This window comes from Ostrinia furnacalis, unplaced genomic scaffold (genome assembly GCF_004193835.3).
Source record: "Ostrinia furnacalis isolate ACB-3 unplaced genomic scaffold, ASM419383v2 OfSCF1242, whole genome shotgun sequence".
In the NCBI taxonomy this organism is placed as follows: Eukaryota; Metazoa; Arthropoda; class Insecta; order Lepidoptera; family Crambidae; genus Ostrinia; species Ostrinia furnacalis.
The window spans coordinates 130,300-148,595 of record NW_021131481.1 but is presented as its reverse complement, the minus strand read 5'-3'; the positions used below and the strand labels follow the sequence as shown (position 1 = coordinate 148,595).

Sequence of the window (18,296 nt, the reverse complement as noted above, 5' to 3'; positions counted from 1 at the left end):
CGCAGCATGTTTTCCTCTTTTACAAAATACGGTACCTAGGTTTCAAAGGATTTTTGACTAATTTCGAAGTTCACCGTGGAATATTTTAAACATATTTCATTATTTGGGCTATTTGTATGAACTCACTGTGGCATGTTATGAAGTTGTAACAAGTGCTATTTTGCGACAAAATAGAGTCTTACATGCTGCTGTCGACCGTACTTTATAATGTTACAGTTCGTCGCGTGTAACTTCACAAACAGTGACTCTAAGGACACATCCGAAGCCAACTTTAAAAATGAATGCTCCAAAAGCTGGAATTCGAGGCCAGTCTCTTCAAAAAGTCAGTAACAATTTTACAACTTGGAAGGCCTCGCAGAGGAACGACCTTGGGAATATATCCAAGTCGTTTCGAGAAGTAGAGCTCCCCTTCTGCACTTTATATTCTGCATTAAAAATACACTGCACTCTAGCGAGTTTACGATAAGAGTTATCGATTTTCATCTTACCAAAAAAATATTTAACAGCTGTGTTGTACGTGTTAACGTGCATTTAAATTATTATAATACAGCTTCCTAAATTAGGCAATATCTCATCTGAACAAATTGATGAGGTGCTTGTAGCTTGATAGCGGCAACGCTTTAGTTGATTGACGAAATTAAGCAACCTACATCGCCATCTTCAATGGATGGGTGATCATTCAGACCATATTTGGCTATGGTAGAGCCATCGTAATCGAAGTCACATTTTCGTCTTTCTGAGAACGTCTCGCGGTTTGGACTGCAAACAATAGCAAGTTAGTAGCAGGTAAAATTGTGTCAAAATGACGGCTAAACCACTGCTGTCCTAAACCGGCATTTATACAAACGTTTCCGTGAATCGGGATTAAGACCGTTAAAACTTGGTCTCGGCAAGATTCATTTGATGTTATCACTAGTCGTTAAGCATAATCTTCGGACTTTAAGCACTTGACTGAAAGTTTGTCCACTTATCATATAAACCTCCATCAAATATTGAACCAAGATTGTTGGTCCCATGGCACCTTTGCCCTGCAGTGGGATAGTATTGTGTAAAAAGCTCACTTACTTATAATTTGCTACTGAGGCAATTTATTTCACAAGTTTTATAATTAATCTAGCTTTAGTTAGATTTACAGTAAGTCTCATAAATTTAGTTGTAATATAAAATAATCGGTTCCTGTACAAACAATTTCAAAACCGCTATATAACTTTCGCTTAAACTGCCAGAGGCATATTAAATATAACTAATTCCTATTCATTGATGACCCAGTTTGATGATTCAAAGCGAAACAAATATTCGCTTTTCATTTTCGCATCGAGTAATATTCGAATAAAAAAGTGAGGCACTAAATCGAGTGTTGAGCATGAATTATGAGCATCTCGAGTAAAACAGCGGTAATAAATCCTATGTTCAGTACCTCTAGTAGGAAAAACTTTCGAGTTCGTTTCGTTGCGTATTCAAAGTGTCATCGAAAAATTTTGTATGAAAAATTAAACAGCGCCCCCTAGGGCGGCTATAATATAGGGGGCGCTGTTTAATTTTTCATACAAAATTTTTCGATGACACTTTGAATACGCAACGAAACGAACTCGAAAGTTTTTCCTACTAGAGGTACTGCTACTAAGATACTATTTCGCAAATCCGTGTCATTCGAGGGCAATGAATTCGTCAATGTTTAATACTAGGAGAATAAAGTAAGGCATTTCAGTATTTTTCCCTTTCGATTTTTAGTACTTACTTATTGTGTCTTTTGAAAACGCTTATTTAGTGTAAGAACGAAGCTTATTTTTGGCCGTAAAACTAAGATAAGCAAGCACGAGTGGCTGTATGACCGAATAAATGCATAATTTGATCGCATGTTTCAAAGGATAAACATAAAAGTTTACATCAAATGACTAAAGCTGAGTTGCACCACCTGACCGTACTTATAACGATAACCGGTGCTTTTTGTATGGAGTTTGACAGACTTTTGACGTTTGTTAAAGTCAAAGTAAGATGGTGTAACCCAGCCTAAGTGAAGTACCCACTCCAACTTGATAGTCTAGACTTCTTGTTTACCTAGCTATGTTGTTTGAACAAGTGTCAGATGTGACGTCACAGATCGGAACATTGACTCCGTGTAACGGAGCTCTACAATCTACATAATAACACCCTTCACTGTTTACTTTTTATCCATCGTTTGTGAAATATTGCCTGCGACGGGTTTGTCGCAAACTGGTTATTGTTATTTTTTGCCTGTCTTATATTTGCTTGGGACTCAAAACTTTAGCAATAATTAATAAACTTCATCTTACAGTATATGGCACCACTTTGTACCTCTCGAAAGCCACTGAGCAGATGTACATTTTATTTAAGCTTTTCGTAGAATATTTATTAGTGAAACTTTTAACTTAAAAGCTTCTATTGGTAGAATTAAAAAAAAATACTTCAGTTAAACTGCTGCTCTGTCTCATTTGTTCCAGAAGACGTTGGTTGAAACATTTAGCTAAATAACTCACTTAGAATAAACAACAAGCTTGTAAGTAAGTCCGCCAGACAAACTTAATTTAAGACCTAGAGGTGTCGCTATAAAAGAAGACCGCAGGCGAAGACCGGTATAATTAAACCAAACTTTACATTTGTTCGAGGGGCTTGAGTTTTAATTGAATAATCCTCTCCGTAGTAATTCCAAAAGACAATTCTAACTTTGGGACTTTATCTTTTATAGACTCTTGTAATTCGATGTCGATATATCGACTGTTAAGAATATTCTTAACAGTCTTTTTAAATTGCAATTGCGGACCATCAATCAATCACTGTCTAGTTCCAATATTGAGTACCCACTTAGAAGGCGGAGGATTTTTTGACATAAATAGTGACGCAAAAAAAAATCCGGAAAATCTTCAGTTTTCCTACATTGTTTAATTATTTTTTCCTTTGGTGAAACTTGATTTTGAAAGATATGAAATTACATGTTTTCAGTTGTCCATTGAACAATGAATTTCCCGATCTTGATCTGTATTAATGTGATTTTTCATCATTTTTGTGAAAAAGATATCGTATTCGTGAAAATTAATTGATTTCACTGTTTCGCCAACCTTGTTCCTTTGATTGTTCGTTCATATAATAACAATCAAAAGTGTTCATATAGGTAATGCATACCTATTATGTGAACATTGTGAATTGTGCCTACAATTAATTAATGCTCATAGAATATGCATACCAAACTAAACGCCGGTCCGTATTATTCACGCCGAGTGAGCCGAGGCTAACGTGGCAGGGAGAGGCGTGAACGCCGACATCGGGAATTCAATAAAATTTTGCGGCCGCATGCAACCTAGAACGGACCTGTGAAAATTGGTTCCAGCATATTGGCGTTGTACCAGTATTTGTGCTTTAGCGAAGAAAGTATCAAAGTTTTAAGTGGATAACTGCAACCTCATTATGTAAAGCACATAGAAGTACCAACTGATATATTGTAATAAAACCGAGATTAAGATTGATCTAAGTAAAATTTTAAATAAAAACTTAAGCTACCTTATTCAAATTGTATTTCTAGGACCGGTAAAAAATTCATAATTTTAAAATTACTTTACGAGTAAACTGACGGCTATAATAACACTTCTGTTGTGTTCCTGGTGGCGGTATATAATATCAAAGATACCTTAGTAGTAAAGTTATAATATCTACTCGCATAAAAATACTTCGTTAGTCCGTAGGAACATCCCCGATGGTCTTTAGGTAGAAGCCTGCAGTCGTAAAGAAGGTTGGAAATGAAACCTTCGTATAGAATTCATTAAGGTGAAGCTCCCTCTTCCATTATAATTTATAAGACCTCCACTTAATGTAAAGTGGGTAATAACTGAAATCTGGGTAAGCAAACAAATTGAACTTTTTTAAACTTTGCACTTTCCCCAAGAAGGTATATCCATGAAACATCCTTTTTGTGCTGCTATTATTTTATTCTAAAAGCAAACTGAAGCTTTTAGCTCTTTTATACTATATTATCACACACTCCAGGAATAACTTTTTGAAACTGTTCCTCTAGCATTAGTGTAGCCCTAAAAGTTTAATTTCAGGTTTTTGTAATTTATTATGTTGGATATCTCATTAATACTCTAGAATACATTTTATTTCTACTACATAGTAGGTAATATTGATTCTAAGATTAGCTTCCATCTAGCTAAAAGAAGCATTTCAATAATCGTATAAATAAATGAGAGTTCTTGTCTGACTGGACGGCTGTCTGAAAAACAATTTCCACGCGTACGAAGTTACGACCTAAGTTAATCACATTCCAAAAAGAAAAATCTATCTACAAGGTTTATGAGTCTACTCTAACATGATGAAAGTCATAAAACAGAAACTTCTGTTTATTGTGGACAAATCCACAAGTAAAGAAATAAAGAGTTGTTAAATGTTTACACCTCATCTTATTTTTGGTTCAATGAGCTGTTCCGCGTATCTTGTATGGAATCCGTGCGGTTGTAATGAGACGCGCGCCGCTTTACACGCCGACGAATAAAACCAAAAAACACATATTGATATTGCAGATTGTGTTCGATACGGACGCCTGAGTGTCGACCAGGCCCTTCGCTGGTCCACTGCATTCTTGCGATATGTTCATATTTTACATTAATATTTTTTTGGAATTTCTTGCGATCTCCAGTTTCGATGTTCAACACAAAAAACCTTTTCTGCATTCGATGTTTCGTACAAATATGGATGTTAAGATATCTTATTGGATGAATGAAAGAAATTGTTTTAAATATTTTCTTTACTGTATTTTCCAATTCAATCCCCAAAATATACACGTATATTTTCTAAAAAAGAACAGATAGTCCTAAACACACAGCAAAACTTTATAGTCCTGTGGATTGTACAGTTTACTTTTATTAAGACTTATTTACCTATACCTCACACTACAGTATCGACGTATACCTCGTAAGCACATACGTTTGCGTGTCCATACTCCTACGCGGCGCTGTAAAATTTATGGCCATTTTACGATTCAATTTACATTTAAAAAGCAAGTAACGGTCTTCAATGATCTCGGGCTTTTGGGAATAACAGCACCCACACAATATTCGGCAATTACTGCGACTCCTTAATGCTGCCGAACGGTCACTTATTCTGTCACAACAAGCTGAGGATCCTCGTACTTTTCGAAAGTACATTCGCGTTAAGATATTAATATTTTAATTTGTCTGCGGCGAGAAACAGCGGTAAGAGGCGCGGTAAAACTGATATGTGTCAGTTTAATAAAGTGTAAGCGATAAGACTGTTGTCATCGCTCCAAAGTACGTGAATAATCGTCAATTACTAAGAAGCCGACGGCAACGGAGCAGCGACCTGAATTTTAAGCTCCGCTGTCTTTTGACCGTTGTGTATGTGAAGACAATGATAAAACAGCGTTACCCATCCATCCGTAAATAACTATGAGTCATCACTGAATAAGTTTAAAGTAAAAATAAAGTAACATATTTACTTAACAAAAATATTTTCTGTACGTAGAAAAATACTTTCAGGTATGAACCAGTGGACTGAAACTGAAACACTTCTACGCAATTTCAATTTCATTGGCATTCTTTAACAACTTAATTGTTGGGGCAGGAAAGTTCTCGAGTGGCGACCACGGGCTGGAAGACGTAGCGTGGGCAGGCCTCCTACTAGGTGGACCGACGATCTGGTGAAGGTCGCGGGAAGAGCCTGGATGCGGGCAGCGCAGGACCGTTCATTGTGGAAAACCTTGGGGGAGGCCTTTGTCCAGCAGTGGATGTCATTTGGCTGAAAACGAACGAACGAACGAACAACTTAATTGTCTTTCAGACCGTTACAAATGAACCTTTTCAACTGTGTTGAGTTTATTGGAAACTAACCCTTTCAGCAAGTATCTAACTTTAATTTTAGTGATGACGCAGTTGAGGAAAATTTACGAAAGAGAGATCAGGCAAACACCTAAATTGTGACTAACTTCAACCAGCCAGGGAGCAGTAAAAACAGCAAGATATAAGCTTTCTGGAGATCAGCAATATCAGCATATTCGCTTGACTTATTACATACATAGACCTCGTAGCTTAAAGCGCATTGCATTGCTGATTTTACACCATAAACTACAAAAACCCAAAGTACAATCTATGGTAGATAGTAGATAAAAAAAACTCTACATTAAGTTTTATTCTCGTGTAACTTATATTAATTTCCTTAATCGGTAGTCAGTATTATATTACTTACTTTTATTAAGCTGGGAATCTCTATCAAGCTCAAGTCAAGCGCTATGTTTACAAGCAATTAATATCCATAATTCTTCCTGACACCGGCAGACGGACTCATTTCATTTGCAATGCTAATTACAAGCACAGGAAACGTTTAAAATTCTGACGCACAGACTTATCTTTTTACAGAAAAATAAATGTTATTTCAGCACTTATTTCATTCCAAACTTTATTATCAGTAGGACGTCGTCGACGTGAACCTTTTACATTTACATTTGAGCTTCAATATATGTCATTAAAAGCTGAGAGAACTCTCAATCCCAAAGTATTTTTCAAGGCAAATTAATAACATTACATCCATAGAAGCATTAATCAGTTTTCAGTCATTTTAACTCAAGATTTTATGAAAATTATCCAATTTTTTTTTCAAATTAAGGAACTTTCCGAAAACAATAAGTCACGCGAAGGAGTTCAGTTACTAATTAAAAAAGGCTAAATTAACGTCTCCCTGGTTTAGTGATTAATGATTTGGACTTTCCATTTGGGGACTTTGAGTTCGATTCATGGACACGTAAATGTAAAAAATCTTTTAAAATTGTGGCTTATTATTTACGAAAACCTTGGGGAAAAACCTATTGTTCAAAATGAAATGTATCCGTGAATTTGAGGACACTCAAAGCCCTAATTTCCAGCAAATCAGCTAGTAATCATCTCAATAACAACGCCATTCAAGAGGCCACTGATAAGCTCAAGGTATAAGTCGCCAATTTGTTACAAAATCCATTTAACGGGTGAGCATTGTTTGTTTAAAGTCCAATTTCGGTAGGTCGGGGAACAATGGAAACGTGACCCGCGCGGCCCGCCGATTGGCATCGGAGCTAGTCCGCCGCGGAGGGCCGCCCTATTATCGGTTTTATGAATAAATTTAAATAAGCCGGATAAGCGCATGCAGAATGCGAAACACTCGCTCTAATGTCACGAAACTCACGAGCTACGATAAAGAAATGACTACAATGTATGCATTGACCATTGAAATGCAATCTTTATTCCACAAAGGAACATCGATATTAAACAATAACCGTACATGGTTGCGGCATCATAATAACTTTAGGAGCAGGTAGAGCGCACTATTTACGATCTATCCCCGAAGACGCTACGAATGTGAGTTGGATACAGGCATAAAATGGCGTAACCTATATTTTTACAGACTTTATAAGTTGACCTATACCTATGCCGCAGTAATAAACAAGCCATTACTTCTAGTGCTTTTTAAAATGTAGTTGTAATTTCATCGAATCGAAATTCTACTCTGAGTTACAACTTGACTTTTAAAATAATAAAAATAAAATGGGTTAGATGATTGTAATGTGGAATGTATAAATATTATCGAATTCGAATGCCCAAATGTAGAGGCCCAAGTAATACCAGGAGGAGAGAGAATAAACTGTACCTAGTAGGAACTCTACCAAAACATCTTTACATGATTTTCTTCGACTTTTGTTTTTCACAAAATTACTTGTCGGGCTAAATAATTTCACAATTTAAATAGAGTAGCCCACTAACAAAAAGGCAAACTCAAGACTATAATCAAACTAAGTACGTTCCTTTTAACGCCATCTCGTCGCTCGCGCATCAACTACTAAATAATGTAACGCGCATGCGTAACACTGCGCTACCTACGCTCATGTTCGAACGACACGTTTACGCCGAATATAGATGGCAGCACAAGCCTTTTGAAACTGAAAATATTTTTACAGTAGGGCAAATTATGTAGGTAAGTACGTGAATAATTAGATAATACGTGATATTTCTTCAAGGTGATTTTTAACGACGTTTTTTACGTTCATATCGAAAAAAGGTAGAGTTTGAAAATTTTCATGATTATTTATTTTACACTGAATCTACGTCGGTATTCACATAGTGGTAAAATTAAAATGAAATAAGAGTATAAACTGTTACGTACCTTGCTCTCGCATGCTGGATGGCAGACATATTTGCAAACTGAAACAAATTAAAATCATGATAGAACTGAACTTTATATGAAAAAGTAAGAACTTGCTGTTAAGATATATGCATATTATACACGATACACTTGTAGGGTTATAAAAGAGCTGTAGCAATCCATAAATGGGTCAGAGAAAGCTATACATCTGGATAAATATTAAATCGTTCGCGTCATGCAAAATAAACACATTACCAATTCGCTATTCGATATACTTAATTGTGCCTTGGTTATATGTGTTAGCAACGAAGAGGAAAATAATTTATTGTGGGTTTTTTTTTGTAATTTAAAACAGTTACAGATCGTGGACTGTAATTATTTAGATTATTTAACTAATCTCTCCCCTCGGGTATTAATTATGACTCTACAATATTGTTCGTTTGGAAATTAAAGATCTTCCAGACATGAAAGTATATTTTCATGAAGTATTTCCTGAAAGAACTAGTTAATAAATAAAACGTTAACAAGTATGAAAGTGCTGTATATTTTAGTATGCTTTATAGATAGAGCTAAGCATTTTTTTGCATTATATTCAGGAAAAGTGTTCAAATTGGGGGAAAAATCCAATTACTGAAAACCACTAAGTAATTAACAAGTTAAGTAATAGATTCATTTATAAGAGTATGTTGCCAATATGGTAGTGATGGTAGGTAGGTACCTACCATTTGACTAAATTGTAATAATTTTAGGTAAAAAATTAACTTTAATCTCTAATCTTCATAAACTACCTCTTTCTTTATCTTCTTTTACTTAATCCATATTTGAAACTTGTAGTACCTAATGCAGGTGCGCATAAGCAAACTGTCATTGCATAGTTTTATGAATAAGAATTTCGGTACGTGACATTTATATTCGTCGGCATTTCGTTTACAATACTTGTACCTACTTGTCATCGTGACCTTTGAATGCCATGCTGCGTAGTTAAGAGTACAAACAAATCATTGTGTACAAATGTAAGTACAAAGTCTCTTAGAAAGTCACTAACTACCTCAAAGAAACAAAAAACCATAATGTTACGCACAAAACTAAGTAACTACAAATATATTTTATCTAGTTACTTTAAACATAACTCTACACAAATGAATATTTATGTCTGCGTAGACTTTTAAGTTTTTCCATTAACATTCAATGTAATATGCGGTTTTGTTTGGCAAAGTAACGTACATTTTCTCTAATATTTTTTGAATAGAAACAGTAGTCGAGACCTTTGAAAAATACCAGAAGGTGAGATGTAGAGTCACATTATTACCTACTTTACTGTTGACTATAAAGACAGTGGTGTGGTTTGCGATATTTTTGTAAATTGCAATTAAAAATATCCAAAACAAAAGACGAAATGAAACTGAAACTGAGGACCTACCTATTAACACTAATTGGGGCTGGATTCAGCTATAAATCGCTATAGAAAATATTTTTATTGCGTATTCAATGTCACGTAGCGATTAGTCTGTTCACACTAGTACACTAATACCCTGTATCTAAAAACTTTTCGGCAGAATTAAGGCCCAATAGTGACTATAGGTACCTACTTTGATAGGCTATGTAGGAAGGACTAGTGATTTATGGTTTAAGCCACCATTCTCTAGCACTTTTAGATGTTCCTAGACTCATTTTAAGTTACAATGGTTTGTACCTCTACAGCATGAGGCCTGCGCGCTCACCGGCTGGTGGCACCAGTGGCACGGCCGCGGCTTGCGCAGCGACTTGCTGCGGAACGCGTGCGCCTGCCCCACGCCCTCTTTCTGCAACAAACAAACATTTTACACGTCTAAGATACAACATGAAAATCGGTGGATAACAGTTGAAGTCATGTAAGTTCCCCTCTTGGCACCCTTTGCGCGCGGAACCCAAAAGGCGCAGTTACACTATGCGAGAAATTGCACTTCAGTTACTTTCGCCATTTATGTCGCCCACACTTCTTCAGTGTGCTTGCTCACGCTTCTGTTTGATCAGCATAGTGTAACTGCGCCTTAACAAAATAATGGTTATTAAACTGATACAGTCCATGAGTAATTAATGCTCATTAGAGTGTTACAGTTACAGTAAGTAGTAACGTAAGCACGTTAATTTAGATCATAAACAGAACAATTTGTATCATTGTAGGAGGTACCTACTGGTATGAATCATCATATCCAATTATCGAGCTACCGTCAAAATACCATCTACAGTTTGCCAGCTTTTGGTACCAAGGTAAAGTTTACTGTTAAGGAGTTGGCAGAGTTCAATACTATAATATTAAAGTTCGACAATTCGTCATGGTCCCGGCGGGCCCATGTTTGGGCAACACTTCATTTCCCATAGCTCGAGCAAACAGCCGCGGGCGCGTGGACTAGGAACCGTTTAGCGCGGGCGCGTGAAATGACGCCGCTTTGTTGCTCGCTAGGGATGCCCGCTATTTCATGCATCGTTTGCTTAGATTTGGCCGAATCATTGCGAATAATCTTTGGCAAATTCAATCAATTGGAAGCAATTTTCCTTATCATCGAACAGGGAATTTTGTCCATAAAGGATGTATATTCCACTTACTATTACGCATTACTGCATTGGTTCCAGTGTTATAATTTTATATTATTACATAGTAACAATTATGTATTCTGTGGTAGTAATATGAGTTCCAGATACATTTAAGTACATACGTGTGATATAAGTGTTATCTCTATGTTGTTCAATTTATATTACAGTCAATGAGTCAGATCGAACACCCATATGATTCGATCATAATAGATACGATTCGGTCTAGCGCGCCCTAGCGTCGGGTCTAGGCGAGGGAGAGCCGGGATTTATGGAGGCACGAGCACGACCAGCGACCACCGGCCAGCGACCACCGGCCCACTATACCTGCCCGAGTGCCCGCAGCCTTCGTTAGCTACACAATGCACGCGAGCCCATTCAACACTGCGCCAGCAATTACTCCTTTTTTTAATTCATACCTCAGTCAAGTATGCACAAAGGTTTTTGCTTTAGTTAGAATTTCTCGCTAAACAAATGACACAGGCAGGAACTCCGTAATCAATTGTGATTTTTACATCGCTACGGAGATTCATAATAATGATTGCCAGCAAAGATAAACGCTGCACAAACGCACAGCAATTTACCCGGACAGTTGCGAGTAAAAACATATTATTACACGTGCGAAGTTATTATAGCAATGCGTAATGAGTTTTCAGTATCCGACCCATGATCAGCTCTCTATTCCGAAACAGGTTTTCTACACTCCGTTGACATCACAATGCGTGAGTAAATAATTAGTTTCCATTCAATCTAACTATGCAGACCACCGCTGTACTAAGTATTCGTTCTTACTTGCAATTTGCATTCAATAATACCCCGGTAGGCCATGATCTTTATCTCTTAAAGCCCTGACATGTTTTGCACTCGTTAGCAAATTGTAACTGACAGCTACAAATCAGATCTCGTTATGTGTGGTTGGAAACTAGCGGGGAGGAAATAGGCTATCTCCTGGACTCGTTCTAATTGGTATGCACAGCGTTTTGAAGCAAATACAATGTACAATTTGCCTGGATATGTAGAGGGCTAGTTGTGCGCGTAATAGGAGTGCGAGATATCTCAGTCGGCTGCGCAGGCGCCGGCTGTGGCGCCACATTTGCAGCGCACATGACCGCGCTTGCGCTGCGTAAGTCCGAAATAAATCATTCCTCTGTCTTATCGGCATTCAACCAATGTTCGAGTGCTTGTCTGGTTTTCTCGTGTTCTGTTATTTGGTCAGATATTATTAGCATGTTACATTTATTGTTACTATGTATGTATTGCTCTACCACTTAATACTACTTACTCAGACAAAAGATATTTAATCTAAAATATTTCATCGTAAATATTTAAAACCGTTAAGTCCCAGTAAATGTAGAGTCGGAATCTTTAAAACGGGTTCTTTAATGCATTCAAAAAGATGTGCTTACCAACATAATAACAAATCACATCACGCATAGCTCAATGCGCACGCACATGGCCGGCACACACGTGGTGAGTGCGTCGGCTGTTGCGATCACCTGCCCGCGCGCATCCGACCAGCCCGTGCCAAGTGCGACAAAAAACCGTACACAGTAGCAAGAAGCATCAGCACAACAAAACTGACAATACAATCGTCACAACGCACCATTAACTAACTGAATCAAATTTCAATGAACAGCTGGTCGCGTGCTTCTAAACAAACAATGAGATCGACTGCACTGACAAATAGTTGTATCCATTCACTTAATTAAAGCGTTCGAAAACGAATAGGCCATTCGAAGCCACTAAATGCTTTGTTACACGGAAAAATACTGCCAGCAACAATGGCCTGGGTCCACTTACTGCAATAAAAATGCATAGGTTTCACATTACTCACAGTGGTCCACTAAAATTCTGATTCGGTACGATATTAATTCCGCCGCCCCTACTAATTCTCGGAAATGTATACTCCGAGGAGTAATTCACTAAAACCCTGCAGTAATTGCATTAGCGCTCGCTGCGGCTGGGAGGTCTTGTTCCGCCGCTTGAAACTTGTGCTCGAACATTCCTTGAATGGGGAGCCCGGTGACAATATATCGTTTGTTTTAATAACGAACGTAAGCCGGAAAAGCCCTCACATTAAAAATCTCTTTAGCAAGAGTGTTGTAATAATAACTTAGCATCCCTCAGTTTCTTTAAGCTTGTAACAACAAACTTTTTACCGAGGTGTCTCTGTTAAGGATTGAGTTATATCTTCCGTCGTCTCTAGTAAGTTAAGTACTTTACGCCGCTCGCTCAAATAAACAAAAAAGGGTAGAGCCCCTAAGCCGGGTATCGGTGTGGCCACTCCACGGCTCCGCCGGACCATCCCAGCAGTGAAATGTGGGAATTTATTAGACCGGCCCGAATTCAAAATTATGTCACCTACACCATGAAAAAATATCATTTATTTATTTATTTATTTTATTGGGCTATCAACATGAGATACAGTATTATACACAATTAAAAAAAATTAAGCCAAAGATCTCTAGCTAACTGCTCCCACACAAACGATATATTGTAAATCAGATATAACATAAGTATAGGTGTTTGTAATTTAAATCGTTATTCACAACCGACCTTGTCCAAATGGGAGAGGTATTTACCGCTTAATTACTGTATGTGATATCATCATGAACTTCCGCTAATTCAGATCGCAGTTCCCACTTAGTGTGTCCTGTCCCCAGAGTGTGGTGAAATATTACCAACTGTGAAGAATCAATAGGACAATATTTAATAATTATTGTATGGCACAATTATTTATATTAACTTTATCGCAATAATATTTTATAAAGTAACCATTAAACTGCTTACCTATTTTGTGATTATACTTGCTACTGGATCCAACAGTTATTTATTTACCAAGTGCCTACAAAACAACAATAAATTAGTTGTAAGTGAATGTTTCCATCGCACGAAAGTGAAATTAATATTTTCGGGATCGGCTCGGAACTTTTGATCGCTGGACACTGGATTGAGCCGCTGGGAACAAAGCCAGCTCGGAATGATGATCAATCAGCGGAAGCGGGCCCTTTGAGACAAACCTCTATTGTTTTGTAATCATAATCGGTAACTTCCATTTTTTCCTGGTGTATTACCTATGAACTTTTGTATTTATTCAGTTCTGATTGCACTGAAAACACTATACGACCTACTTATGCCTACGGTCTATGCGACACCATTAAACATAGTGTCACATAAAAAAATAATTGGCATGAAAGCTACGAGTTACGACGCAATTTGCAAACTCTACACTGCATAGGTAAGCTTATTAGCATGCCGGTGCTCACATATCAATCAATATGTCTAATAAAATATTACTATGACCGTCAGATAAGGTCAAACTCCTATAAATTGAATTCTTTTTATTTTAATTTCTTAATTTACTGCGCTATTCAGACTGGAATTTTCTGTTTAATATTCTCATTTAAACTGAAAGCAGGAAATCATAACATGCACCAAAAGGCCATTCACTCCCATTCGTGTTTAAAACATAGTAACGCGAAACTCGTGCAAGTAATTGTTAGGGAAGCAATTTGCAAGTTTCCCAAGCAACGTAGTATACAATAGTTCTGCGAAAAAGCTTCGGTCCTTTACAAGTAAGCTCTACCGCAATGCCAATAACTTGTAACAGCGTCCCGTGAAAGTTAAACAGAGTAACAACTAGCCGTACTTTTTTTTCTTTATCTACCTACACAGTATTTGAACAATGGAATCAATCCATCTACAAATAGACTAGAAAAAGCAGAGTATGTAACAGAAGATTAAGTAAGCCCGCATCGCATTGAACTACAAGATAAGACATTAACTAAAAAGAACCATNAAGAACCAATACGTTTGTCGGTAAGTAAAACATAAAACGTACGTAACTCACTTAACCGAGTTTCCTATTACTGTAAAAGGTTGACAAGCATATCGCATCAAGTCCTATCTCAGTCAACAAGAGCAAGCAAAGATGTTATCAAAATATCTTAAAGTTGTATTGTCTCCCATGTGCACTTTTGAATCTCGTAGTATGTAGGTGTGTTTTAAGTCTAAGTCTAAGTAGAGCATACAATAAAAGTCTTATTAAGTTCTACCAATTGCCATAAAGAAATTTGGTAAGTACCTACTTAGAGTCCTTATTTCAAATATCCAAGCGGCATTGTAGATACGCTTTTATGTTAGGTAATAAACAGTGTTTGTGTGTAAGTATTATGGTTTTACATCACATTGTACATGAAATTTGGACAGTAAAATTACGGCATCGCGGCGATAAGCGCAATGGTCGCAAGTGCGATGCTCCATATTTCCGCTATCTTGTGTGCACAGCAGACGGCTCCTGGGCCCTGGGGCACGTGGTCTGATTTTCACAAATCTCCGTCGTATTATTTCGATGTACTTAACTAAAATGTTTATATTTGTACAGCTGTTTTCAGATTATTGATTAATTCGGTTGGCATGGAGTAATTTTAAGTCGAACTAATCAAAAACGACATTAACGCAATACAATGGTCCTCCCGAAATAGCTCTAGTTAATGATCCTTCATATTTCATATTTAGCACAATAACTTTCATCATTCATTACGTTCCATCCAAGGTCCAAAAGTATTCGGAGAAAATAAGAAAATCCTCTCGAACAAAGATCCCGTCAGACGCCATTCAACATTCGGGCGGCACAATACCATCTGTCGCTGGAGCGGCATTGGGACACACGGGCACGCAGTACGTGACATCCGTCTGGTAACGGGTCGATAAAACCCAAATAAAAAATTGTGGCGAGAGTTGGCGACAACATCTACAGGCATTTATCGCTTCTCAGTACCTGTGTACANCAAAACTAACTACGTAAGTCCTTATGAATGGATACTATGTATAAAGTAAATAATTATGTAAGTGGCATGTGTTGCTGGAGTGGAGTGCTGTCCACCTACAAGGTGGACCGACGACATCGTAAAGGTAGCAGGGAAGCGCTAGACGCAGGCCGCTACCAATCGATCATCATGGAAAGCATTGGGGGAGGCCTATGTTCAGCAGTGGACGTCCTGTGGCTGAAATGATGATGATGATGTGTTGCTGGACTTTATCTGCTTAGCTCGCAAGTATAACATGTCTTGTTAATCATGTCTCTATTGATTTAAGAAGATTCCCGTCTTAGGCAGTTCGATTTTTTAAAGTTATTTATGATTTAAGAAGAGGCTGACAAGGGTGGCTAAATATCTTGCGCTGCTTCTTCTCAGCACTGACCTATTTATGTCCCAAAATAAAAGTAGGGTTCAAGTGATACTAGGACGTGTTAAAGGGCTTTTTAAAAGCCTCTTTGTTGAAAACAAATGCATTTTATGACTTTACTTTTATATTATCCTTCTGTAGCCAAAAAGCAATCAATGTACAGTCGCGGAATGAAAAGGTTCGTCACCTTAGTGTCGGTTTTCGCTTGCACTAGGTACTGTAAGAGTCAAACCTGCCAACATAACAGTGCAAGAAACAGTGCTGCTAACATTTAAATAAATATGACGTTTGCTTACGAATAAGGTTTTGCTTGTTTATTTTTCTATCCCATCAGTGCAATGCAATGATGACATTGACCAATTGACAATAGATTTTTTTTTATAGAAATAATAATGTCAGGTTGAACCAACAAGAAGGTTTTAGTTTATCAATCACTAGCTTTCCGCCCGCGGCTTCGCCCGCGTGGAATTTTGTCTGTCACAGAAAAACTTTATCGCGCGCGTCCCTGTTTCAAAAACCGGGATAAAAACTATCCTATGTTCTTTCCCGGGACTCAAACTATCTCTATGCCAAATTTCATCAAAATCGGTTGCGAGGTTTAAGCGGGAAAGCGTAACAGACAGACAGACAGACAGACAGACAGACAGACAGACAGACAGACAGACAGAGTTACTTTCGCATTTATAATATTAGTTGGGATAGTTGGGATAATAATCTTCTTGACAAGATAAATCGTCAAACAACTTTGATCTGAATAATTTTGAACTTTACTGCCGAATAGTTAAAGATTATTTTCTCTAACTCGAGATTATTTTGTAACATAGTTTCAAAAGGTAATATGTGCTCGCGATTCGTTGAAGGAATCAATTTGAAAACTGACGAACCTTTTCATTCCGTGACTGTACATTGATCCTTAGTCCGTGATACACATACACTATGCGACTATCGGGAATAGATTAAATTGTCGCAAGGAGCATCGTGACGAGCGCCGATCGCCCGCGAGAACCGGATGGTGTCTCCAATGCTTAATTAGGGAATTCGAAATGTATAATTACCATTGTAAATAAGTGACGACGAGATAACTGGCGCGCATTTAAATATAACGCATTTAAACAAACACCGACCTAAGCACCTAGTTAAACTTTCTAGTTATAAATATCTTCTGAGAGTTATTTTTGACGACTGAGTGAATACAATTTAGATACGGATTAACTGTTTTATTTATGAGTAATAATAACAATAAATGGATGATAAAGTGTACCTACACATAATAGCTTTGTTTGCCTGTCTATGTTATCAGTTAATATGTAAATTAATTTAAATGTAACATTTCAGTTTTATAATATCTAAGTGCAGAAAATTAATTTAATTAAGTGTGTAGAGGTAACTACGAGTTAGTTAGTAGTTAGGAACTACGAAGCTACGAAAAGATGATCATGCCGACTACGTCGTAGTATCATAAAATATTTAAAAATTAGTACATAAGCAAATAAAAGTCACCCCCAAAAACATATTTAATGTAATTGGCTCAACTTTAGCATTTACACCAGCTCTGTAACTGAAGATATACGGAGGTAGATACTGTCAGCGTTGCGATAACGGCACAATGTAATGTTTTTACGCTGTCATTCTGTTTAATATTCATCAAGCCCTCATTTCTTTACTCAAATGATGATACGTTGCAGTAATATCATTAATTTGTTCCGCTTAGAGAGCATACAATATTCAGCTTATTTTCATTAGTAGGTACTAAATTCTCAGGGCCTCGCTTCAAAAATAAACTGCAACCTACTACGATGGCTCCTACGTATACTGGCGTAAGTGAAAAAAGTAAATTTTACAGGAGAGCCATTTTAGTGGCCAGAACCATATTTTTGGGTCATATCTTCTGACCTACTAAAACGAATTTAATGAAATTTCACATTTAGCCTTAACATGTAATGCTTTTGCTACTGCTGTTATCAANATTATCTACATTTGTATCACCCATTATATGACATTCAGTTATTCAGTTACCTACTATACTCATTATAATAATTATTAGAATTATTTTTTCCTATTCCCTGGAGAGACTTTATAAAAAAAAGTGTCGGCCCAGTATGCGTAATTTTTCAAATATATTTTTTATACAATAATAGACATTATATTCCAAATTGCTTTATGTACTTCCTATCAAAGACATCTATAATTTATTTGATTACTATTGTAAATACCAGTAAAATTGCAATGCCCTTGCAGGGCCCATATGTTTACCTTACATATTTTATAAGACCTTACTGTACATACATACATATGTGATGCAATAAATAAATGAATATGAATATGAATATGAATATTTAAAAATTAGTACATAAGCAAATAAAAGTCACCCCCAAAAACATATTTAATGTAATTTGCTCAAC

At 37.0% G+C, this 18,296-nt stretch overlaps 1 protein-coding gene across 5 annotated transcripts in view; it reads right to left on the bottom strand.

Moving 5' to 3' along the window:
- The window catches only part of by (focal adhesion protein tensin), a 114,813-nt gene that overhangs the window by 77,824 nt on the left and 18,693 nt on the right, over window positions 1-18,296 (bottom strand). For all 5 annotated transcript variants that reach the window (XM_028303431.1, XM_028303430.1, XM_028303435.1 and 2 more), the window contains exons 2-3: window positions 9,830-9,938; window positions 8,158-8,195 (exon numbers count right to left, since the gene is read on the bottom strand). In XM_028303431.1, coding sequence (XP_028159232.1) covers window positions 8,158-8,195; window positions 9,830-9,938 — 147 coding nt within the window. The remainder of the gene's footprint in view (window positions 1-8,157; window positions 8,196-9,829; window positions 9,939-18,296) is intronic.